Raw genomic sequence first — 26,279 nt, 5'->3', positions numbered from 1 at the left:
ACTCCATTCTAGCCACATTAACTAAAGAGATTTTCCAGATTGACAAACACAGACAGGTAGAACCACACACTCAGCAACTGAAGGGATCACAACTACATTCGAATGCAAGCTCAGTTTCTAAAGTTTCTGTCAAAAGTGTGTCTGCGGCTTTCAGCAGCTTAGCGCTGGCCATCTTCAAGCTTGTCCTAAGGCAGGGGAGCTCAGCCTCTCCGATTTACTGCTGTCTGAATCTGGTAGGCTGCACAGAAAAGGTAACGTAGCATCGATCCACTAGGTAACTTCACAAAATGAATGAGTTGTCACCTAAGGCAACAGTCCAAACAGGAACTGAGGAGGATACAGAATGGAAATTTCTCCTTTCAATTACATCTACTCCATGCTATTTGCCATGGGCAGCTGAACCTGCTGTTTGATTGCGGTACTCTTCGTAGCACAAGTAGATCAATGTCACACACACATCCAGGAAGCATTTACCACCATGTTTAAACCGCACTAGCTAGCAGTGTCTGAACTAGCTAGTTCAAAGCAGGTTTTCATGTTGCAAAATGAGTTGTAGTGTGGTAGCAGATGAAGTCTTGGATGCCTCCAGCCAGTTTCTGGCACATTCGTACAACTTTGGTTCTCGGAGGTATTGGGAGCACCAACACGAAGTATTTTCAGTGTACGCTGCTGGTAAGGGTTGTTTGTCTCAGCTGGTGATTGCTAACACTGCGTAGTGACCACTGCTTGGCTGGGAGTGACACTTCTCTTTCTGTTAACAGCACCATTGTATTTTCCTCTCTGCCTTTCTATTTTGGGGTGCTAAAACAGTTACCAGGGTGTGTTATGCACTCTTCAAAGCGAGAGTTACAAACTGAGAGAAGTGATGATGAGTAAGATGTCTTTTTTTATGTCTGATTTGCCAGTGTGTTAGCAGGGGTTATTCAGCCCATGCCAGAAGCAGGCGAAAGTTATCTGCTGGGAGTGGGGGGGAACCTGCTGTTTGTGAACGGAGTTAGCCTTAACAGAGACTGAGTTCCAGGCACCCACGTGAAACTCTGCACAACAAGACCTTGGAAAGTCTGCAGGTGACATGGGAGCCGCTGTATGCCATTTCCTCGAATACGAGGAAAGAGGAAGTACAGCATGACTGCAAAGCAACATGCTGTTACCGCACTGTTTCTACTCTGTTCTTGATATAAAAATAGCATCATTCCCAATGGCTGCCAGTGCCAGCTGACAAGACCTCTGCTTTGTGAAAAATAAATGAAAATGTTTTGCTTTATGTCAGCTATGTTAACTATTAGGCATGTCAGTATTTGACACATGTGACCAAGATTTCTGACAATAATGTAAAAATTCAGCTTAGGTTTCTAATTAATTAAAAAAAAAAAAAAATCCAAAGTGAGTCAAACTGTTTGGCATGACAGCATCACATTTGGAGAAGAGCAATGATGATACCTCATTTGATGTTTGCAGTTTTGCCATGTCATAGCTGTAAAGAAAATGAAAATTACCAGTTTTGGTCAAAACTGCGGCAGAGCAGAATGCTCAGTTTCATCGGTATTTTTAAAGCTGGGGCTTATGCTCAATAGAATAACTTTGTTACTGACAAAGAAAAACTGATAGGTGTTTGAGTGATCAGATAGTAAGTTAAGAAACAATATTCATCATCAAATAAATGTAAATATTTTTATTTTTAAAAATGTTAATGGCACCTTAGAGGCTGTCATGAATACACAACAAAATATCCAAAAATTACAGTTTTGTAGTTGCATCTTTCCACGGTGCTGCACAAAAAATGGTATGAGAAACGTTGTAGATCACATACTGAGACAATTAACTTTAGTCAATAAAACAGACAATTTTTGGTACACCTCCATACTACCAGACCCAGGTTCCCTGGGAAAAAAGAAAGGTGACTTTGTGCAAAACTGTCCAACAACAGTACAACTTAATATGCAAAACATACAGCAAATCAACCATACAAGATAGTTTGACTAGTCCTCATGCAGTCTTTATATACAGCAACATCTGAATTTGCTTTTTCAGGGAAAACAAGCAATTCCATTAACTAAAATTAAACTTTTCTTAAGTTTTTACTGCTGTAATGTAAAATTATCTGATTTTTTTCTGCTGGATTCTACTCAGCATCAAAGAGACCATTCAAACTTTATCTGAAAACAAGCCTTTTATAATCTCTTGCATTTTAAAAGGGAGCAATATAATTAATTAAAGGCCACATTCTTGCATGATGGTAAATGAAAAAAGCAGATAAATATTTGCTTGATTAAAAAAGAGAAAGAGGACAATAAACCTGCCTGATTGCTATTCCTAGATGGACTTTCAGAAGTGATTAAATTCTGTTATCCAAATTAAAGTGTTTAATTACATTAATATGTGTTCACCTTCTGTTGTACCATTGAATCCAGAAGTAAAATGTCTGTATCACAGTGAAAAGGGTCATAGTTTCCAGAACTGGTTTCCATACCACCTAAATGAACCACAAACTTCTGTGGGTTTTTTTTCTTCGCAAATAATTTCTTGTTCATTGATTTTAACTCCAGAAAGCACTACCCGTGATTACGCAGTTGTCTTTGTATCAAACATAAGCCTGAACTCATCCCTCTTTGAACAGCAGCATTCAACTTTAACTTCAAATGTTGGAGTCCTTACGTTATTCAGTAGCTAAAAATTAGCTTGTAACTCTTATGATTAAAAAACTGAAGCTTATGCTTATACTATATTTGTCTAGCTTCAACTTCTAGTCAGTGGATCATATATCTTGCCTGCAGCAAATCACCTTCAGCCAATGAATTTCTATTCCCCAGATAAGCAGTCATGATTTGTTCAAAGAAAACCATTGGCTTTTAAATATCCTTCATGTAGTGCAGATATCGGACCTATATGCGATGGTCCTGCAGCAGAGGCACTGCGTAACACAAGCATTTCGATATTAAACTCAAAATGAGTCAGATTTGATAGTGCTTCTCTAAGAATTCAGAACAAGTAGACATCACAGGAGCGCAGTAAAATTAGAAGTTGCTTGAACACATATAACATAAAGCAGAAGGAATTTAAACTGGGTCTCATTCAGTGCTGTCAGTGACTAATTGGACGTTCAACAATAACAGAGTTATAGTTGAAGCTAGGGGAGGAACCCATTATTCAAGTTTTAGAGGAAACCTAATTTAGACCTGAATGCTGAAATGGGAGAGACCAAGAAAACTGTGCTAACCTTCATTGAGGAACTACATCTTCAGGAAACTCTGAGCAAAAAGGCTGCCAAAAACGTATAGAACAGGTATTAACAACTAACGGGAGGGCTTGACAGTAGTTCTCCAGCTGAAAAAGTGGAGTGAAATAATTGACTACCAGGCAGCACCAAGCAGAAAAGGCACTGTCTGGCAACTTTTTGTTGAGTGGGAGTGTTTGAGAGGCTCATGATGAGTAAGTGTAAGGAGTACACTAAGAATGTCTAGTGTGCTGTATGAGAACATAAAAGCAAAGAGTATCCTGACAGAATATGGTTAATAGATTGAGAAGCTGAACAAAGTTTTCCTTGAGAGCGGTCTTGCAACTGTTTGGGATGGCCTAGGCACACTTCCACAGCCAGCAGAGCTGACTGCAGGCCAGATAGGTACGCTCATATAATCCCCGCCAAAGCAGTGGAAGTGATGCCGATACCAAAGATAGCAGCCTGAGTGCCAGTCTCGGCCAGCCCAGCCACCAGCCTGCTCTTGGTCCTGGGTACAGACAGAGCTGGTGAGCCTCTACCACCATATCCTGGTGCTGCTTGTACCTGTTCCCTGTAGGCAAAAGCTAGGAGAATCCTTTCTATGCTGAAGCTGCCCCATCATTCTGCAGGGATGCTGCCTAGAGCGCAGTTTGCAGGGCAGCTAATGATTCATTGCGGCAAGAAAGAAAAAGGCTCATCTCCCTTTTTGTCCCCGCTTCACACTCGTGAGACTGTTCCATCAGGCTTTAAGTCTCTAGCTGTGGAGAACTAACCACCTGTCCCGCTAGGCTTTTCTTCCAGATTAGTGAGCTAACATGGCGTATGTAAGACTGCACCACACACCAGTGTCAGCACAAGGTAAGAACTGGGAGGGTGAAGTCAGGACAGGAGACCTCTCCCTCCCCCGCTCTGGGTGGCCTTCCACTTGGCAGAGCTCTGGGTGCTGCAGCCTTACTCTGCAAAACTATAGCAGTTTCACCCAAGAGCAGGCTTTTGCCCTTCACATCTTTTTTTAATTTCTTGATGCATGTCACATCCTCCAGTGATTTAAATCAAGCAGGGAAAACAACCTACAGAAGTACTGTGCCCATTTACCAATTAGGGCTGTTTTTATTTGCATGAGCAGAATTCTGCAGCCTTTACAGCTTTTCCTGTGTTCTCTGCCAGATCAAAGTCAATATGGAAACACAAGACCCTTCTGTTTCCAATTTGGACCCAGTCACATTTTATCAAGACAGCCAGCAATCTTTCGTGAGCCCATTGATTTTATGTTCTATCTTCATTTTGCACTGAGGTCATCTTCCAGAATTGTAATAAGATGACCTTGGAGCATAAGCCTTCAAATCCCCAGGTCATATAATACCAACTTCCTTTGTTATAAGAAAAATGACATATTTTTCCTGCCTGACCTTGAGACTACCTGACATTACATTTTTAACTACATACACTAGCACTGGGAGGATTATCTCTTTAAGCATATAACCATGCAACAGGTAAAGGAGTTTTTCTTATGTAAAAATTATTAACATGTGGTATTCCTTTCTTGCACACGTACCCTTCTGAACCCCTTTGACAAAGTGCTAGACAAACAGTGTTTTCTCAAGTGGCCAAACCAGAAGGTGGCTCTGCGAACTGAATAGAAGAATAGAGATCATAAAAAAAGATGGCAAGAAAACACCATGAAGAGTTACAGCTTTCTGAGGATCAGTACCAGACTCCTGGTTTTGTTTGTTGTTTGGTTGTTTTTTTTTGTCATGGCTGTATAATCTTGTGGCCTATGGAAATGAGGCCCAAATAAAAAAGTCACAGGGCTGATTAGTAAAATGGGTGGTAGAATTTAGGAAAAAACTTCAAAAGGGAAAGGACTCTGAGTAGAACCATACTCATTGGCTAAAGAAATGGAAAGTACAGACTATAAAAAGACATTAAACGCCTTTTCAAAAATGAAGATAGGAACAAATTATATGAAAACAGTGGAAAACACCAAGAGGATCTCAGGACACATCAAAAGGTCATAAAAATAAACCAAGGAAAACCCTTTCTTGTGACGTAAAGGCCAGGAAAGAGCTGTTACTTTTATACTTTAAATCTTTTTAACATTGTGGAAGGGACTTTCCTGTGCAAATAAGTTTATGAGCTGCACTGGTGGAAGCAACCCCCCCAGCTTATTAGCTGTCTGTAAAGGAGGCTAAGGACAGACACTTGGAAGGTGGGGACAAGGGCCTGTTGCCATGCACATGTACAGTGCTGAAATGGGTTAAGAGACAATAAGAAGAAAGGTCTCCCCTTAATGCGGCAATTAAGACACAGAAGTTTTATATGTGACACAATACCTCTTTCCTTGTTCAGGGCATCCCAGGAATACAGGGGTAAAGGCAAAGCAGAAAAAAAACCCCCAAAACATTAAGGGAAAGAAGAATGTATCTATCTATCTATCTATCTATCTAATAATTCTTCCTGACAGAGCCAGGAATAAACCAACTGGTAATGGGGCTTTATAAAGGCATGTGCCTCTCAGCAGGACTTTTGTTTTTCACTCCACCTTCCTCTGAAGATGAGGCAGGGCTGGGTTAGGATAACATGGGTGTGCCTGATCTGATCCAGTTCCGGTGCCTGTGAGCCAGCACAATCCTTCCTGATTTCTCTGTTCAAGGACATAGCACATATAAAGTATTCTTCAATGATTTTTAATTGAATTTTCTAAATGCTGAGTCATATCATTATTTATGCAGTTAGTTCTGCCCTTCCTTCAGTCCCTGAAGCCACAAAAACTGTATTCACTGTTAATTCAATCATGATAAAACGTCAAAGTTCATCCACTGCCTTCCCTCTCCCACCCCCTTTCCTCAGAATAAGGTCTTCTGAATTTCTACACCAACTATTGCACTTGATTAAAACAAATACACACATGGAGTAATCCCCTTCCCCCCGCCACCCCTCCCCCATAAAACCAGCATAACAAATATTGCAACTTAAAGAAAATCTGTCATGACAATTATTTTTGAAGTAAGTAATACTGAACATCAAATAACTGGAGACACTGTCTTTTTTCATTAATGGAGTGGAGGAGAATTCTGGTTGTGGTGGTTTGTTTTGTTGGTTTTTTTTAATTAAAGATCTTGTTTTACATCATGGCTGAAAGCCAAGCAGATTTCAGGTAAATTTTTTTTGCATAAATTCCAGTAAGAAAGCAAAACTAACCCTGTCTCCTAGCAGTGGTACTGTACGCTAATATATATTTTTTTAGGAATGTTTGTCAAGAGAGTCTACACAGTGTTTGTATATTTACAGAAGTTTAACCCCGTGCTCCCCTAAGAAGCTGTTCCCTCATGCTTCTTCCACATTCCTTAATCTGACACAAGAACAAAATCCACTGTACCCTGAGTCCCTCCACCTCTCTGCTTTGCATTCAGTTAGAGCACCACAACAATTTAGTGCTAACAAAGGCTGATAAGTGTTGCCTTTCCATGTATTTCTTCCCTTTGCAGATTGCAGGTCTTGAAGCGAGAGAGAGCTTTGGTCTGCATGACGACTTACCCACCTCTTACAGGCTTCTTTACTACTTTACAAAGTGGCCTGGAGATCTTGTCATTCAATTCCGTTCATCTCTGAAAGTCTTATGCCACATTTATGTGTTTCCCAAATGTGATAAGGAACAGTGCCAGGATAGAACAACTACTAACTGTGGTCAGTAATCATCACTAGTCTAATTTACAAACAATAAACACTCCGTGCAAAAGGTTACTAGCAGAAGCATCAAGTTTTGCTGGTCCTGAAAACTAGAAACCCCATATACAGATACCCATTAATCTAGAGTCAAGATCTATTAACACATATGACTTCATAATTTGGCTTATCATTCTAGCTGGATTCAGAGAGAAAATTAATTTATTAGTCTGACAGGGCTGATACACATTATGGTGCACTCCCTCCTGATCACTCTCTTTGCATTCCAGTCTAGTAAAAAGCACACCTGACACTTGCAGTTGCTCGGATCCCTCCCAGAGCACCACACCATCTTTTGTGGGTGTGGGTTTGTAAAGTGGGAAACCCACTGGATTAAGGCAGAAGACTGACATAAGCAAGCAGCTCATCAGAGACATAGCCAGTTAGACACAATCAGATTGAACAGGCAAGTGACTGCATTTATGTATTTACACCTTAAAGTCCAAAAGTCTTTGTAGCCTTCTCCATCCAGTCAGCACATTTAAACTGACAAAAAAATAATTTGTATACACACAGCACTTAAAAAACAGGGAGGGAAAGAAAAAAAAAAATAAGGAAAAAGAAAGCAGCCAGACCAGCAGCTTCATCTTGGTATAATCATCCTTTCTATGGCACATATAATATGATCCCAGTTTTTACAAAATATTGCCAGCAGCGTCACTGCAAAAAAAGTGCAGATGATATGAAAACGGCTCTTCATCATAGGAGCAATGAACTTTGCAATAGTAGAAACGCATACTAAGATGACAGTCATGAAGGCCAAGATAACATTTATACACTTCCCCAGGAGCACTTTGGCATTAACTGTTTCAGACTGCTGTGCTTGCTGTTCTTGCTGATGGAGCTCCAGCTTTGAAACCCGGGTCTGGCATGATTCCAAAGCTTCCTAAAGACAGAAAACAAGAATTAGCACAATTGTATTTCCATACACCACTTTTCCTGTTTTAGCTGCAGAGCCATTCATCAGCTGGATTAGAAGTGTAATTTATTATAGGCTCCTAAAATTTGAATGAACCACCAAATTTTTAAAAAATAAATGCACATATATATCTGCATATGTCTATCACTGCCTGCTCAGGCATAATCAAGTCTGACTAGACTGTCCAAAATGTAGTTTTTACATTTTTCATGCTTGAGAAAAAGTATCATAACTCGTAATGTTCATGACAGCTAGTGTTTCCTGCATATACCAATGAGATAGAGAACCAGGAAAGCTGTTGCTGTGGCAACTTTCACTGCATTAAAACAGCATCAAAGTTAGTTTCTTTGTACCTGCTATAGAAAACATTGGGGTAGTACAGGCCTGCTGTGACACTAATTAAATCTACTTTGCAACATGTAGCATTTGGTTTACACCACCTCTCTGGTCTACATTACTTTTTCTCTCAGAGGCACGCACAGTACAGCGCTGGGCTTAAGTCCTCAGTAAGAGATTGCCCTCTCCCTCCATCAGGGCGAAGGCTCATTACTCCATACCCCAAGTGGGCAGCAGGCGGTGGAGACAGCGGAGAAATCTGTGGTGATGCTTTTATGGAACTCTCTTTCACACAATACATTCTGTTTCACATTTTTTTCTAAAGAAAGCAAACCTTGGCTCTTCTGCTTGAGTGGACTAAAAATGAGTCTTTGAGTAAAGTGGTTCCACTTTAAGTGGACTTAAAGTTTCCACACTTAAGCCCTTTCAAATGAAATATGGAACACTTTCTAACTGTTTCATTTAACTTGCCACAAAATGCCACTTCTTTCTGGAGCTGAGATTTGGGCACTACTATGTAACACAGTGCAATGCTATAATTTAATGAGATCAATCAACTTGACATAACCTTTTACCACAGTGTAAAAGGAAAAAATAACATTCCAGCATCGCTACTTCCTTCCCCACTCTCAAACTCCAAACATTTTCCTCACACGGGGGGGGGGGGGGGGTGTGTGTGTTCACCTGATCGCACAGTAAGCTGATCCTTCCCAATTCTCTGTGTAAAAAGAAAACCAAAAATCAAACCAAACCACTGCACACAGTTATTAGCTTTCTTTTGCTGGATCAGTTCTCCATTGTTTTGGCAAGTTGAACTGGCTTACTGTGGGACCAGGCAGGCACCAAAGTCAGTGCAAAGCAGGTGCCACAGCACCTTACAGAAGACTGCTTCCTGTCACTGCTCTAGGAATTAGTAGTAGTACAGAAGACAGTTCTTAATGGGTGGCACAAAGTCCCTTATGGTTCATGCATGGTCTCCACTACACACTGAAGAACTTTCCTGGTCTTTCCACTCTGACCGTAAGTTATTCTCAAATCATCTCATGTTGCTTTAGAGAAAGTCCAGCTGCAAAAGTCCGATACCTGCAGTTCTGTACTGAGAGGCTGAGCAAACGTTCTAAAAATTATCTGCCCATCCCTTAGGGACAGAGTGTTCTGTAGTTATGTTGTTACTTAAAATACCCACAACTTAAATGCTTTTACTGTATTTTATCTTATTTGCCAAACCCCCAAAAAGACAGATTTAAACAGGCCCAACTGTACAGAGTTAAAAGAAACGAGGTGCATCAACACGGCACTTCAATTAGTTTTAAAAATCTGACACCCCTCCAGGGTTCTGCTAAACATTTCACAGCCTTTCTGCTGGAGATCTTGGGTCTCATTCTGTTTTTACATCCTCAAGATGCCTTCACAGAAAGGAGTCCTGCATGAGAAACCACTCTTCTTTAAACCTACAAAAGCACCTATTATATGCTTAGGTTCAGGACCATCCCTCTCCCACTCTGTTCCCAGGGGGTTCCAGACTCTCACACCGATCAGAAAACAGTGTGACTGTCCTGCTGCCTGCACTCTCTGTTTAGAAATGTGAGCACAGGGGTGTACAGGACAGGATGGTTGTTTTTACCATCTGAGCCAATGCATAGACAGTCTTTGAACATTCCACAGCTGTTAGTGAATTTAAAACCAAGCTAGGGCAAAACAATGTTTTTACCATTTTTCAGCACTTGCTCAGACTTCGGGTAGAAATATCATGCATTATATAAATGTTTATGTTGTATGTAAATATTCAAGTATGTAAGTAGATGCTGTCAGGACAAACTTGTAGACATTATTACTGGCTTTTGATTGAAGCCAGACATGACTACAACTGATCACTGAGGTGAATATACCCTACAGCTTTGATTATAGGGGTGGTTATGACCGTGGATTAAAACTCTTAAATTATAACTGGCAAATCTATAAGTTTATTTATCAATTAGCTCTTACTTTTAACCTTAATTTATAATAAACCTTGCTATTAATATGACTACATATTAAAAAAAGTCTAAGCAAGAGGTTTGTGTTAGGACATGGTCAAAAGTGGCATTCTGTACAATACAGGGAGACTCAATTCCTTCCTCCTCTGGTGCAAGAAATTAAAACAGGACATTCTTCGTCCACAAGTCTGCCTAGGATATATCATCAATTCCAGCAGGTAAAATTCTGAATACATTGAAAAGAATGGAGACTGTCACTGATTTAAACATGCTGGGTTTTCACCTTAAAACAGACAAAACATGGGCCCAAATCTTTCCCCAGATTCCTTACATACGAAGATGTAGAAAGATGCAAGTGTTTTATAGAACAAGATTTCTACAAAATGTTAGAAGTTTATGATATGGAAAATAAAAAAAGTACCTGAACATCTCGTGATCGCTCATATGCCTGATACGCCACTTTCTCCTCTATGCTGGCTAGCTCTTGTTTCAAGTTTGCTGTCTCATGTTGATGAAGATCAGTGAGGTCATTTAACTGGTCTTCCAATCTTTCGTATCTTATTAGGAAAAAAGGTCTAAATTTAGTGCCTTCTATTCAAGCAATGCTAAATCATGAAAACAATTACACATTTTAAAAGGTAATTTCTTAGTGTACTATGGATTCATCTGACTGGCATTACAGAGCACAGAGAAATCAGTAAAAACTTTGGAAACTCTCCATAAGTATTTATTCAGCAAACTGAAAGCCTTTTTTGAGTGTTTCTTGTTGGCAGTCAGTGTTAAAAAGCAAATATTTGTATATCATTGGCAAATTATATGAACTATAAACAGTGCCTAAGGGTATTCAACTCACATTTTTCCATTTCTCACTTTTCATTTAGACAAGAAGATATAGTTTCATAAGTAAGCTTGAGCCAGTTAACAGCTTGCAAGTAACGAAAGGAAAAACATGTTCCCTGGATCCCCTCTCAAACACAACTGCAAGGTCCTACCATTCATGTACAGCCTGTTCTGGCGTGTCTCTGCATGGTAAACCAGTTTAACTAAACCATCAGGAAACTAAAAAATTTTTTGTGAGTTTGTAACGATTAAACACACAAGGAGGGAAACACTGCAGTTGGCAAAAGAATGGACACAAAATTGTCTAGCTGATGAAACGGTGGCAGGAGGCTTGAGATCTTAATGGCAGTGAGCTGTCAGGAAAGGCTGCTCCTCCCCCATGTTACCACCTGATATCCAGCCTTCCCTTGTATTTCAAGAACTGTAAACGAGGGAAACATTAAATATTGCATTTCATACTGAGTTTTTGCCCATTAGCATAGTAAAGACTTCAAGAATTAACACTTACTTTAACAAGCGATATGACAAATAGGATATAGGTACAGCAGGTGCAAGCCCTCTGTAAAACATACCCCACTTGCCAAGTGGTTGAGAAAGGAATTAATTGCCAAGTAATAAATGCAAGAGGAAGTTGTGCTACAGCACTTAAAATTACATTTCACAGTCATGTGTTACACCAGGGTACAAAGTGACATTGCATCCACAAGATAGCAACATGTCTGAGAAGTATTTGGACAAGGTACTCAGGACTAAAGGGTGTATTTATCAGGTGTAAGTCAGCTCTGCTACACCGCAGACTGATTAGTGCTTTCAAGTTACAACAGATCAGAATCCTTCCACTGGTTACAAAACAATTGGCATTTCCTATATGCAGTAGTCACATAACACATCAGATGACAGAATTTTCAGACAAGCCTTCAAAAAAGGCAAAGAACTATGACATTATTTGACAGGAAATATTAATGTTCTACATGTATTTTCAGTTATTGGAAGGAGTGGAACATTTTGGTACCAGATACTGATTGGAATTATTTTTTCCTCTTGCTTCTGAAATATCACACACAAAAGCACACACCCACATTTACACCTTCCAAACAGCTTCTATACCCATTCGAAAGTCATTTCAAGAGAACAATTGAAAAAAAATACCTATATCTTTCCTCTTGTAACATCTGAGAAATAAAGCCATAGTCTCTCTTAAATTGTGTTTTTAAATTCTCAATGTCATCAGCTAATTGGGACTGTGTCTCCTTGATTTCCCTTAGTTCCTCCAAAATCATGGAAAGCTTTCCTTGGCTGTCCAGGGTGCTTGCCACAGCAGGACCAAAGGAAGTATTCCCATTACTATCTGCTGAGCCAGAGGTCCCACTTGAGCACTCATCATCACTAACATATTTTGGTTTGGCAACGATGGTGGCACTGCCCCCATACGTTCTAGAGCTTGTTTCTGGCCGAAATTCATCCAAGGTATTTTTGAGATGAGCAATGTTGTCTGCACTACCAAATTTGTTTCGGATCAGGTTTGCAAACTCTCTAGACTTGCTGAAAACAAAGACAGGTGGTGTCAGAGATACACCCGGGACACCGGACTTGCTGCTCTCTGTCCCATGCCCAGAAGTACGAGGCTTTCCATGTTGAATATCTTTCAAGTTATCTTTAGAAGTATCCTTAGTAGTTCTGGAAGATCCATTTTGCTCAATATCCTTGAGTTTTTTGTGATACTGTTCCAATTTCTTCTGCAGCTGGGCAATGGAGTGGGCAGATTTCTGGTTCTTTTTCTCAAAGACTTGTTTAATGCGCCCGGCCTGTTGCTTATCTGCACTGTTTACCAGTTTCAAATACTCAGCCACATTTCCATCTCGAGCAGTTTGTTCAACTTTAATTTGTTCTGTAACCTTGAGGATCTTCTGTTTCAAGCTATCTGCACTGAGTTTGACTTTATGAAACTCTAGGACCCCATCTGGTACATCAAAGTTCAGGTTGGTGTCAGAGCCTCCACGGCGAATGTTAAGAGGTAAACTCAGGGTATTCATGTCATGCCTTTCCACCTGAGAGAAAAAAAAGAAAAAAAAATTAAAAGAAGAAATAAATGGAATTTGAATTTTACTTTTTAAAATCCAACTTTCCGTTTCTTTTTCTGCATGTAATTATAGCAAGTACATGATATCAAGTAGCTTATGGTAGCAAAATAGAATGAACTCTGAAATTAAGAAGCATTTTTCTTGACTTTCCTAGGTAGGTAAACAGCCCAAGGAACTTCCTGGCTCTATTAAAAAAACAGCAAGATTAATTGGAGTGAAAATTATTGAAGTATATAGTTTATATATATACACGATATCTATATTTTTTTATATAATTTATTTAAAAATTTGCAAAGAGATCATGGCTGATAATCACTCCATCTTTCTCTTAGAAATGGTCGAACACTGACAGCGGTGTAAACAGATTTTTTCCCCTACAGCAGTGTTATACTGTTCAGTATATTTTCCCAGGTTAAAGTCCTTTTTTATTCCCATTCAAATCTGTCACACAATTAAAAGGTTTTGCATAACTAGCTGAGAATTGTTGAAAATTTACTGCAGAAAGCAGCTGCTAGTTTTTAGTGCAGATAACATAGAGAAAGAACTGATTGCATTTGACTTTCCATGCCTGATGAAGATGCTCGACAACTTGATCTGTAGGGCTAAGTGTTTTAACAACAAATTCATTGAGTGGGATTTACAGAAAGAAACGCACAAAAGAAAACTGCATACACTCAGTACACCTTAACAATGCTCTCAGGAGTCATAACAAAAGCAATCAGGCAACTTGGTCATAACATGAACACAACAGATCATTCATCTTCCTCAACAGAAAGGCAAGATAGTCCCATACAAAACATTAAAAGTATTTCCTCATATGAAGTCAAAGCAGGAGGCATGAGACAAGAACAATCTAACCAAAACAGCTTCACCCCCATTATCATCTTGTGCTAGCCTCTGTGACAAAGAAGGTACATTTCATTAAAGCTGCCACAGTATCATATCTATACAGACTGCTTAACAAACATAATGGGCTTTCAGAGATTTAACACCAGAGGAAACCAATACAATTGCTCAGGAAAGACCATTGCAGAGACAAGGCAGAAGCTGTATTAAAGTATCTTTTAAAAATGCATTTGTGAAACGCTTTAACTATTCTTTGCTTCAAAATGCCTGAGATACTATGTGAAAAGTTTGATTTCCAGCTACAGTATTTATTTAAAAAGCATTTGACACTGTCCTGCATGACATCCTTGTCTCTCCAATTTGAGAGACATAGATTTGAAGGATGGACCACTCGGTGGATGAAGAATTGGCTGGATGGTCACACTCAAAGAGTTGAGGTCAACAGCTAAATGTCCAAGTGAAGAGCAATGATGAGTAGCATTTCTCAGGGGTCAGTATCGAGACCAGCGCTGTTCAATGTCTTTGTTGGTGACACAGACAGTGGGATTGAGTGCACCCTCAGCAAGTTTGCTGACAACACCAAGCTGTGTGGTGCAGCTGACACGCTGGAGGGAAGGGATGGGCCATCCAGAGGGACCTGGACAGGCTTGAGAGGTGGGACCGTGCAAACCTCATGAAGTTCAACAAGGCCAAGTGCAAGGTCCTGCATGTGGGTTGGGCAATCCTGTGCACAAATACAGGCTGGGAGGTGAGTGGATTGAGAGCAGCCCTGCAGAGGACTTGGAGGTATTAGTGGATGGAAAACTGAGTATGAGCCAGCAACATGTGCTCACAGTCCAGAAAGCCAACTGTATCCTGGGCTGAATCCAGAGAAGTGTGGCCAGCAGGTCAAGGGAAGTGATTTTCCCCCTCTGCTCTGTTCTTGTGAGACTCCATCTGCAGTGCTGTGTCCAGCTCTGGAGCTCCAACATAAGGACATGGACCTACTCAAGTGGGTCCACAGAAGGGTCATGAAGATGATGAGGGGCTGGAGCACCTCCCTTATGAGGACAGGCTGAGAGAGTTGGGGTTGTTCAGCCTGGAGAAGAGAAGGCTCCAGGGAGACCTTACAGTAGCCTTCCAGTACCTGAAGGGGGCTTACAGGAAAGATGGGGAGGGACTTTATCAGGGAGTGATAGGATGAGGGGTAGTGGCTTTAAACTGAAAGATGGCAGATTTAGATTAGCCATAAGGAAGAATTGTCTACTGAGAGGGTGGTGAGACACTGGAGCAGGTTGCTCAGGGAAGTTGTGGATGCCCCCTCCCTGAAAGTGTCCAAGGTTGGACGGGGCTTTGAGCAACCTGGTCTAGTGGAAGGTGTCCCTGCCCATGGCAGGGGTTTGGAACTAGATGATCTTTAAGGTCCCTTCCAACCCAAATCATCCTATGATTCGATGATTATTGTCTATAATACTGAATATCTTGCACCCATGTATGTCCAGTGATCACCACTCTTTTTCTTGATTGGAAAAAAAACATAAAAACATCACTAAGCATTGCTGTATGCTTGTATGTTTTCCCACCCTTGCACAGTTTTGGTGGCCCTCCCGGAAATTCTCTCCAGCATTCATGCATTGCCCTTAAAATACAAGCTCAGGAACCAGACATGGCATCCTACTTTAATGACATGCACCATGCACAGACTGATCAGGAGAACTGTTCTCAGCCCGTGGCTGTCATGATGGGTTACAAATACAGAGGGGGTCATACAGCCATAAAATTGGATCTGTACCTGACCATTTCAGACAAGATCATTTCTACTCCTGATTTATATTCTTATCCTTATATTACTGTAGATTACAGGGTAGGGGCTTTTTTCTTTTTCTTTTGCTACTGCACTGCTCAGGGTGCAAACCAGGTAACACAAAAGTTCACATTCACCAACTCCTAAGAAAAATGGACACTTGAAAAATGAAAACTGAAGAGTTCTGGAGCTGACAATTTCTTCTGGAGAATATTAGTTAATGGTGACCTATAAGACTCAGACTCTATTCCAAGGTTTAAAACCAGTGCTGTGGTCTATTAAAAATGATACTGAGCCATATGCTTTATTATTAAAAAGAGGTGCAAGTTAATTTTATAAATTGTATATGATTTAGTATCACCAGTCATATCTGCTTCGAAGAAAGTCTACTTTATTGATGAGATGTCATTTTAGTATTCGCACAGATATGACACACATGGATGGCATTCTATATTCAGGGCGATACCTAAAGAGTGCCAAAAATCACAAAATCAACTTCTATTTTTATTGATTTTTAAATTGAACATGTCTTAGAAATATAACTAATAGTTAGAATCTTTTACAGATCATTTTTTGAAGTGATAACACTCATAATACTGTTGTGGTAGCTAAAATATACATTTAATATAAACAAAAGTAGTTTGACATAGGATACTTATATCTTTCCAAAGGCTCTTACAGCAAAGAAAAGCAATCAAGTCAAATAGCTGAAAAGCTTAGATACTAGATCTGTAGCCCATATGCAAATATTTCTTTAAATGAATTTACTGGTTCTGGACAAATTCAGTAAAAAAACCCCCAAAACCTCAGTATAAAACAATAGTTTCCTGAAACAACCCAACACATTTTTGAATAAGCTTTTGCACAAAATTATACTGTAATAAATCACTGAATTGCACATACACACAAGACAGATCCATCACTGATATGACTCAGGACAAGCAGTACATACTTCAAGAGTGGGTGGGTCTATCCCTAACCTTTACACAGCATTAAGTGTTTACTTCCTTAGTACAAAATAGTCTAAAAATATATTGTAATAATTGAATACAAGCCCAAACCAGATCCCTTCTCCTTTATGTCCCCTTCCTCACTGGAGTCTCTAGCATTCAGTGAGATCTATCATCACCATGCACCTTGTGCCTTCCTGGAACTTCAAGGTCACAACAGCAATAGAGACAAAAAGAACAATAGCACTAAGGGAATACATCTACTGAAAGTTACATTGCTTTTGGAGCTGGAGAAATTAGTTATCATATGGCAAATCTACTTCTAAAATGAGCAAAACTAATCATACAGTCAGTTTGAATTCAGTGAAGTTTAGAAAATAATAGTGTCTAAATTCCAAAAACACTGCTAGGAGTAGGTTTTTTTAGCTTACTGGATTGAGAGCTCACCAAGGGTACAGACAAGTACCTGACAGTCCTCTGTCTGTATTTGGACAAAATGTCAGGTGTCCTCTTGCCATCATGAGGCAAGGCTGGGTCAAAACACAGAGGCTTTTGAAATCTTCTGTTGCTGTAGTACTGGGGGTGGGGGGGTGGCAAAGCAGACAGTGGTGGTTAAAAATCAGAAGCAAGCAGACGCTGGAGGACCCAGGTATCTCTAAGACAAGTGGCCCATCACCTGTCCTCTACCTTGATGAGGCAGAAGACTTTGGCAAAAAATCCATTTGTGATTGCTTTATAGCTCAACCAGTATGACGGCTACCCCAAGACATCAGAGGTCCAACTTCAAATTCTACTGCAAATGCCCGTGAGAGATGAGAAAAAACAATTTGCACATGGTTACATAGATAGCCATAGCTGATGTTAGCTTGAAAGAAGAAATATGGGGCTTGGAGAGGCCACTGCATTTTATGGAGTAGTTCACATATGCACTCTGCTACAAGCCAGTTGAGAACTAATTGTAATGTCTGTGCCGCTCAAAGACTAGCTTTTAAAAACAGTGATTTAGTTAGGAGTGCAGCAATTCAGGCTCCCTGCCTGCATCAGTGCCAGACACCACAAATGACACACCAATAAGCACCTCTTGGAGGTAAAGCAACTTTTTTTCTGCCCCAACCCCTCTTCTTCCCAGAAGCCAAACAGATCTTCGGCTGCATGGCCAGGCTGTTCATGCAGCCCATCCCAAGTCAAAGTCCAGAGCTTCAAAAGGGACAGCGGTGTTGGGCTTGGTGCAATGAACACAGGGCACACTGCTAGGAGCCCTTCATTATGCACATTCAATTGCCAGGTATACTTTCCATCTTAAATGGTAAGTGGAGAGCTGGGTAAAAGGCAACCTGCATTCATAGAGAAGCAGTCAGAGCACAACAGTGCTTTGAGAACCCCATCACAGAAGTAAGGATAGGGATTTTACTGGCATCAGCGATCCACGTGTTTTCTCCCTGCCTACAAAAGCAACCCAAAGCTCAGATTTGCAGGCCATTCTAACAATAAGCCCACAGCACAAAAGGACCCATGTACCCAAATGCCACAGGTAAGGCTGATGGAAGGGTGTTCCATGTGGACAGGAACTGCTGAATGGGCAAGAACATCATGTTTAACAGCTTGTGTAGATTGGCTATTACCTCCTCAGGTTGCAAAATGTAAAGCAGAAGGTCATTTCTTCCCCAAAGATCCTGGGCAGGACACATTTGGGAGAAAGAAATCCATAGTGAATAGAGAGCACGCAGCCCTCAAGCATCTCATGGTTGCTCAGATGAATCACTTCCTCTGTTCCACTGACTGTGTCAATAGCTCTCCACCAACAAGTGAGAGCTCAGCCACCTATGTTTAGGTGTCAAACTGAACTCAACTGTTTATTTCATAGATTTTGTATACTCTTTTAAGAAGTGGCTGAAAGAAGCCCAGAGAAAAAGCATTTGCAAGACTAGAGTCATTGATTGCATATACACATCAGGCTCCAGAAAGCACACGTTTGTGTTGCTTCACTAATAGAAGCAAACTATGAAGACAAAGTGATCTACTCATTCATACAGGTTGAGTTTCGTGAGGGTTTTTTTAATTTCCCCAAATAGCCTCATTACATCACCAGAGCTCTGCAAGCTAAACAAAAGCTTATGATGACAGTTTAAGTCTGTATCTTGCAAGACTTCTAGAGGAGTATCTGGTTAGCGTTTAGAGAAAGAACCACATAAGAAACACACAAGATAGGATTAAGGCAGCTTTAAAGCTTTGAGGGTTCAGCAATAGCAACAAAATAATCAGGAGTCTCTTTTTGTCAGGAAGTATACGTGTACCAGAAGCACAGGGGTTCCGATGGGTAAAAGAGCATGAAGAGAAGGTTTCGTTACTTTTTCAGTATATTACAAAACAGGAAAGTGTTTAGGGAGAGAGTTTTACCATCTCTTTCACATTCACTGCTCCTCCTAAAATCCACAGAAGAGTCCTTCATGGAAGGCATAAAACTGTACTTAATCATCATTAAAAAGTTATATAAAATCAGCCCCCAAAATTGCTGTACAGTATGTTACAGCAAAACACCTGCTCATGTTTTTTTAAAGAGCTACTGAATAGTAGTACCTAGAGGTACCTACACTCATAACATCATACTAATAATCACGCAGAGGGTTGAGAATATAGGAGTGGAGGGAGACAGCAAACCCTGCTTCTACTTTTTACCAGGGAAATCAGAGATCCAGGGTGATTTGTCCCAAGACCACCTGGCAAACGCTGTTGAAATCAAGTAACACTTGACACAAGAAGATGGTTCTTTTACCATCAGCAGTTCCTCTATCACCTACCAAAAAGACAAACATAAAACTGTAAGGTGTCTCACTAACACACAGTAGGGGTTTATTTCAGGTGATAGTCAAAGATAATCCAAGATGCCCTTTGGCAGGTATCTGCACTTCAACATTCAAAGGCTGGGGAGCTTCAAGGCCATTTCATGAGTAAGGCATCACACTGAGGCAGACTAGCCTGCAGAGCTTTGGATACTTTTGAAAGTTTTCCCCTTTTTGCCAGCATGGACTGGTGATTATAAAAATTCAGTTGTTATACTCAGCAACTTCAGCAAGACCTCAGATACAGAACCCACTCCTTCTCAGGGTCAGTTTGATCACCTATCTTTCCCTCCATTTTAATTCTTATTAGCACCACCAAGTTGAGACTATACACACAGGCACCTCAAAGACTCAAAGATAGATGTGAATGTGCTTGTAATGTCAGTTTAAGGAAAAAAAAAAAAAGGTTTAAAAAGTAATAAAACGAACTCTGTGGAAAGTACTTGCAAAGAAAGTACATACACATAAGTTCTGCTGTTACTAGAAAGACAGCTTTTACCCCCTTGGTCTAATTTGGTCAATGCCAAACAGTCATGTATAACCTGTGACTCAAACAGCCAAGTTCACACCAACGTTGTTTTGCCTCAAATCCTATGGACACACTCAATTCAAACTAGGAGTATCCCAGAAATAACCTTTTATCTAATTTCTAATTAAAGGACTGACCTAAGGCCAAATTAGCTAGGTCATTGCTTGTGCGTAAATAAGCCTTTAGATATGGCACTATTTTAGATTAAGCCAACAATAAGAGAACAATGGCGGGAAGGGGCAGTTTTCTGCTTTATCCCTTACACAGCTCCTTCAAAACCCAGCAACATCCACTGAAAAGTCTCCTGTGTCAGAACTTGCACTCAGTCCTGTTCCAGGTTGTTTCACAGCATAAAACTGACACAAGCAAACCAGTTCCAATATAAACAACTTCTGTGCCTAGACACTGCAAACTTCAGCAGGCCTTTATAAAGTAAGCTAATTTCCATTTACTGTCCAGCAGTCATGTTAACAGACACACACACACACACACGAAAAAAAAAAAAAAGGCATTGTCCCAGATAGGGAAAATAATACAGCAGTGAACTACTACTACTCAGACTTACTATGCTTAAGTTTTTTAAGCGGGCAAGAGGCAGGCTCCACACCCCACAGTTAACTATTTTGCTTCAGATCAGTCCTACTCTTTAGATAAGCACCAATAATTAAGGAGTCATTAAAATACTCTCTCCTAACTTGTTAAATCAAAATAAATGTCACTTTAATGTGTATGTTCCTTCTGTCCCAGGTTTCCATAGCAATTTAAGGAAATACTTGGGAGCCCCAGGTGCCACACGGGTGGTTCTATCGAGAAGTGCTTATGAGAAGCCTGCACTCCCACTCCCACTGAAGGAGAGTGCCTTTCACCTGACACAAATCCCTCAAAATACAGGCACTGTGAATCAGTGAGGGGGTGGCATGTTTTTGAAGTGATGCAAGACATTCTGTATCTTTTCTTCTGGACTAATTGTTCAACTCACTTCTAGTGTTTCCAATAAGTGCTTTCACTCCCTGCACCCCTCTTCAGCTTTTATAGATTTTCTTCCCCTCCCATTCAATAATAAGCTTTATGTTTCTGAAGATGTTCAAATAGGTGGCAAGAATAAAATTTTCCAGAATACTGTGAAATACTCTGTGAAAAGCCACCTGCTATATATTGTCATTTATTAAATCCTTTTCTATGAATGAGAAATTGATAAAAAGCCAGCCACATGCCTGCCATGACTAACCACTTCTCATAGTTACAGCATATGCTTCTGATTTCCCACCACTTGTGATTTAGTGTATGCTTTCCTTCATATCACTCCACTGTTTAACTTCACATCACATTATCTATTATCTGTTCCATGTTGATAAAGCTACAGCAGGTCATCTGCTCCCTCCACCTGGTTCTTGCTGCTTCACAGTCAATTTCATTGCTATTCAGATTGTCTAAGCATTTCCTGAAATCCCAGCTCCTGGAACTGGACAAATGTACAAGAGACTTCCCGGGAATTTTACTAAGTTTCTTGCCCTCAGTTACAGAGAAATAACTCCCACATCTAACTTAGTCAACCACCAAGTCCTCCTTCCCCCAAAATAGAAAAAATATTAAGGAAATTTTAAAGATGTGATTTACAGATCTACAAAAAAAAAAATCAAACCCACAACGCAACACTGATTTTAGAAAGTCTAATTCATAACTTCCTATTGCTTTGAGCTGGCAACACTTTAATATAAAAAACCTATTTTGTAACAGGGACATTAAGACTTTGCAGTAGCAGGGAATTTTGGAAGTATTACTGTTCAGAGATAAAGCACTCTAAATCCAGATAGACTGACCATCATAGGCAAAAGACCCAAGACAGGGGTTTTTTTGTTTGTTTTAACCATTGCAAAACTTCCATTTATAAACAGGAGAACAATAGCTCCATCACACATAAGATCTTTTCATTTGCGTTAATACTGTAGCAGCACATCCTGAGCATATAAACAATCACATCTTGTCCTGTACATGAACTGAGTCACTTACTCAAACGAGCCTGCTTGCTTCTTCTGTTTTTTTCCCCCCTCTCTCCACACCGGGCTGATAAAGTAAAATCTCAAAAAATACGTTTGTTACATCAGTAGTTCTGCCTATACACAGGTCTTTTAATTCATTTGTTGATATGAAGGCCTAATCAAAAGGTAAGTTCTGGTTCACTACATTACATGACTAACAAACACAGGCTGTCTAATAAGCAGCTTAGATGTCATTTTTCACTATTGTCAGAGCTAATAGGGGGCTTACAGCTGTGGCTTTGATCCCTCTTTATGAAGACTTGACACACACCTGGTATGCCTGACATCTCTCTAACTTTTAGATATTAGGGGCCCTAAGCTTTTTTCATCCATTAAGTTCAATACCTGGTAGAACTCCTTTCAGGTGTCAGCTGCAAACAAACTTATTTGAACTTGTTAGTGTGCTGAACACCACAAGGTCTCTCCTTCCCACCCCTGCCCTTATACTTCAGGCTGCTCTTCAGGAAAGGATCTCCATTTTGAAGAGCATTTTATTTACCTCTCCATAGTAACTAGAACATCTCTTGACAAGGCAACTTTACTTTAAGCTTAGTTACTTATATACACAGGGAAACTTTCACCATTTGCCACATTACACATATGAGTACATTTGTTTGTTCCACACCTGATTTCCAAGGCTTTTATTTGTATCTACTACCAAAAATAAGCCCAAAGGCAGAGAATTGCTGGGAGACTGGGTCACCAAAAATCAAAAACTTTGGCCATACTTCATGATCTGGATGGAAAGAAAGAAAGAAAAAAAGAGAAAAAAAGAAAGAAGCCTAGGAAAGAAAGAAAAGTGAGATGAAAGCCTACTTTATTAAAAAAAAGTTTTAAATTATTTTTATTAACAAAACCGTATTTCATTACACAAGATAAAGACAACTAAAACTGGAATCACACAGATGGATTATTATACAGATCATTTGTTATTCAAAAACACTGCTGCAATAATGGTATTTTAAGCTACTCTATATAACTGATTAACACTGCTCTGAATAAACTCTGGAGAAAACATCTTAATTGCAGTGCACTAAAGTGCCAAAATTCTCTGCATATTCAGGAGATTTAACCCTCTACCTCCTGAAGACCACAACAGAATTTTAAAGCATATTCTTATTTACAGTTCTTTTTTAAATAGCAAAAATATTTTCATTTCTTTTCAGTGAAGGGGCAATATAAAGCATTAGGCAACAGAAACAGTTTCCAGTTCAGGCAGTACTCTTTGCGTATCTTCCTCCTGGAAGAAAATGAAACATTGTCCCCCAAGTTAATATAAATAACCTTTTTTCAAAAGCAAAAATATAATGGAACAAGGTTTTCTGCTGCTGTGACTATGCTAGTAAAGTGGGTCACCAGCATACTTTCCATTTATGAATATAACGAATCAAATCTTCTTGAAAGCAACTCTAACAGTACTCCTCATTCTGGAGGAAATGTCCTCAAATATTATTTATATGCTTGTTATCTTATTTATATAAATGTACACAGATAAAATATGCTTTTGTGTTTTTTTAAATATACATTAAATTATTATTATTATAAGCAGGTACTAGTTCACAGAAAAAATCTCATATACATATAAAAAAATAAAGCAGTGTTTCAGCTGATGTGCACCTTCTGGATCTTGGCATGGTTATTTTAAGTTTACACCCTATCAGTCAATTAAAATAGTTACAACTAAATACAAATTCACAAAAAGATAACTTTTCCAGAAAGAGACACACAAATAGCACATATTTTGAAGACGAGTGTGCCTCTACAAGCAGATCTCCCTGAACCCTCCATTTTGAAGGGGCTCCATGTGCACATAAAAGCAACACGTCAGAGTGAACAACTACTTCAGTTAGTGTTTTGTGCACTCTCCAGAAACATGTTTTGTGTGTGCACCAATTACCTATTTGTTACTTGCAAAGGAAGAAAATTATTTTAGAAGCCTACAAAAAATTTTCATTAAATTCTTAGGTTAAGTGTCTTGAAGGATTCACCATACATTAAAACACTGTCTATAGCACATGACTTTGAACAGTTTATCTCAAAATCTTTTAAAATGCTTATGAGTTTGTATTGGCATGAATCATTCTTATAAGAGGTTGGGGTTTTGTTTTTTGGGTTTGGTTTTTTTTGTTTGTTTTTTAAAAAAAAAAACCCAAACAAAAAAAAAAAAACAAGAAAAAACCCAAATAACTTTCATATCAGTCTTTTCACTCTGAACCAAGGTCAGCTATAACTGTTGTACCAGTTTTATTGGCCTAAAATAAACCACTGTTTGTACTTAGTGACAGGTCACCTCCATACTCCATTTTTTTCCTTTTTCTTTCAAATTTTTGTATATACTATACACTTCAAATACTAACGCACATTACAGAAGATATATCAGCCTGTAAAAGAAACCATACTGTAAAGAAGTTCCACAAGTTAATAAGACAACATCAATTCATTAAAAACACAAAATGCAGGAGGTTTGTCTAACTGAAAAAAAATCAAAGAAATTCACCCAATTAGAGAGTAATGAAACCCTACAGTAAAATTTTTATCTAGTCTTAAAAATATTCCTATCCTGAGAAAACACTTTCCCAGTTAGTGAGATTTATTAAACTGAACTACTTTGAGATAGCAATTCAGACAAGTCTGGATGATAAACTAGGTTAAATGGTACTTAGTTACCACATTACTTGTGATTTAACACTTTTGTTACAATTTGTTTCAAGTTTTAGGGGTAAAGAAATAAATTATTTTTTAAACAACTGTCTTTAACGAGCATTCACAAAATTTTGAGAGTATGGTACAAAGCCTCTGATGTAATTTTGAAGAAGCTTGAGTAGTAGCCATTATGCATTGTCAGGGTAGTACTTGCAAATGAAAGCAAACTTCTCCTCTCAGAGATGTTTGCAAACTGAAAATACATCTACCTCTGGCCAGAACTAAAATGTCAATGGTGGAATGAGCTCCTGCGAAATGAACTGCAGATACTAAAGGCTCATTACAAAGCTCACTGCCTTCTACTCCAACTACAGGACACATTTGGTGAACACCTTTTCATGTAGTATAAATACACGGGAGAAAATGTATTATACACAAAATTTAGGCACAAATTCAGTACTCATAAACTAAATACAAAACCGAACAAAAGAAAAAACCACTCCTTTCTCTCTTCCATCCAACACGAACACCATTCCCAAATGCAGGACTGCAAGATGAGAATCACAGGCAAGAAACAGTTAGTGACTTTGTATAACAGACTACAGGAAAGTGCTCAGAAACTGCGCAGTTGCACGGGACATTCAATTACATAGGACAGATTCAGTAGAAAAAACAGTGTTCAAGTTGGTCTTTCTTAATCTGCTAAAACCATGTTACTGATTTGGACCTCTGTTGCTGATGTTGCTGTCATTTAATACAGTGAAATTAAACCCCCTTATCTTACAATATTATAACTGAGAGGGTTGATAAAATGTTATGGACCAACTTTATGCAACTTCTTTGCTACATTAACATGTTTATGCAAAATTGTGCTCATCGTGACACAGATCTAGTCCAGAACTGCCACAGGAGACAGCATGGCTAAAAATGCAACAACAATAATGCAACAGCAAGAGCCACATGAGAAAATGACAAGAAACGATGCTTTGCAGCCTGTATTGCTTTTACTGTCTTTTCTTGCCTTTGGATAAGTGTTACACACCCCTGTCTTTCATATTCAAGGTGTTTCAGATTTTTAATTTTTGTTAAAACTATCCAGGAGGACAGAGGGGGTTAAGACCCTTGTAATGCTTTTAGAGTCGCAATTTAATTTGGATCTCTGCATCATTAAGGATATACTGACTGTTTCATCCTAGCCCTCCAAAGGACATGATGGTGTCAGAGGGATTATTTATTTTATTTATTTGTTTGAAAATGACAAGACTAACAACATTTCAATGTTCTGGGATAATATCTCTCAGGTAATGATAAAATGATTCTTCAAATATTTGTTCAAACATAATTAAAGTTCAGAGAGGTTTATTTTACCAAGATACTTACATGGCCAGATGCCATACTAACCATAAAGACAAAAGAGACAAATTCATCAATTCATATTAGCCAGCGGTCCTCATTGATCAAACTGAGATTTTTTGGAAAAGGAAACCTTAATATTGCCATTAGAATACTGTAGTAGTGCACAGTCAACTTTACATAAAAGTATAGCTTGCTTCA

General features: G+C 39.2%; 1 protein-coding gene across 3 annotated transcripts in view; it reads right to left on the bottom strand.

Moving 5' to 3' along the window:
• Positions 1-1,697: 1,697 nt before the first annotated feature.
• The window catches only part of TMCC3 (transmembrane and coiled-coil domain family 3), a 148,030-nt gene continuing 123,448 nt past the window's right edge, over positions 1,698-26,279 (bottom strand). For all 3 annotated transcript variants that reach the window (XM_074902736.1, XM_074902737.1, XM_074902735.1), the window contains exons 2-4: positions 12,164-13,062; positions 10,596-10,731; positions 1,698-7,829 (exon numbers count right to left, since the gene is read on the bottom strand). In XM_074902736.1, coding sequence (XP_074758837.1) covers positions 7,527-7,829; positions 10,596-10,731; positions 12,164-13,062 — 1,338 coding nt within the window. In that variant the 3' untranslated portion in view covers positions 1,698-7,526. The remainder of the gene's footprint in view (positions 7,830-10,595; positions 10,732-12,163; positions 13,063-26,279) is intronic.

Source organism: Athene noctua, chromosome 3 (genome assembly GCF_965140245.1).
Source record: "Athene noctua chromosome 3, bAthNoc1.hap1.1, whole genome shotgun sequence".
Taxonomy (NCBI): Eukaryota; Metazoa; Chordata; class Aves; order Strigiformes; family Strigidae; genus Athene; species Athene noctua.
This window is presented reverse-complemented; position numbering and strand designations above follow the sequence as displayed.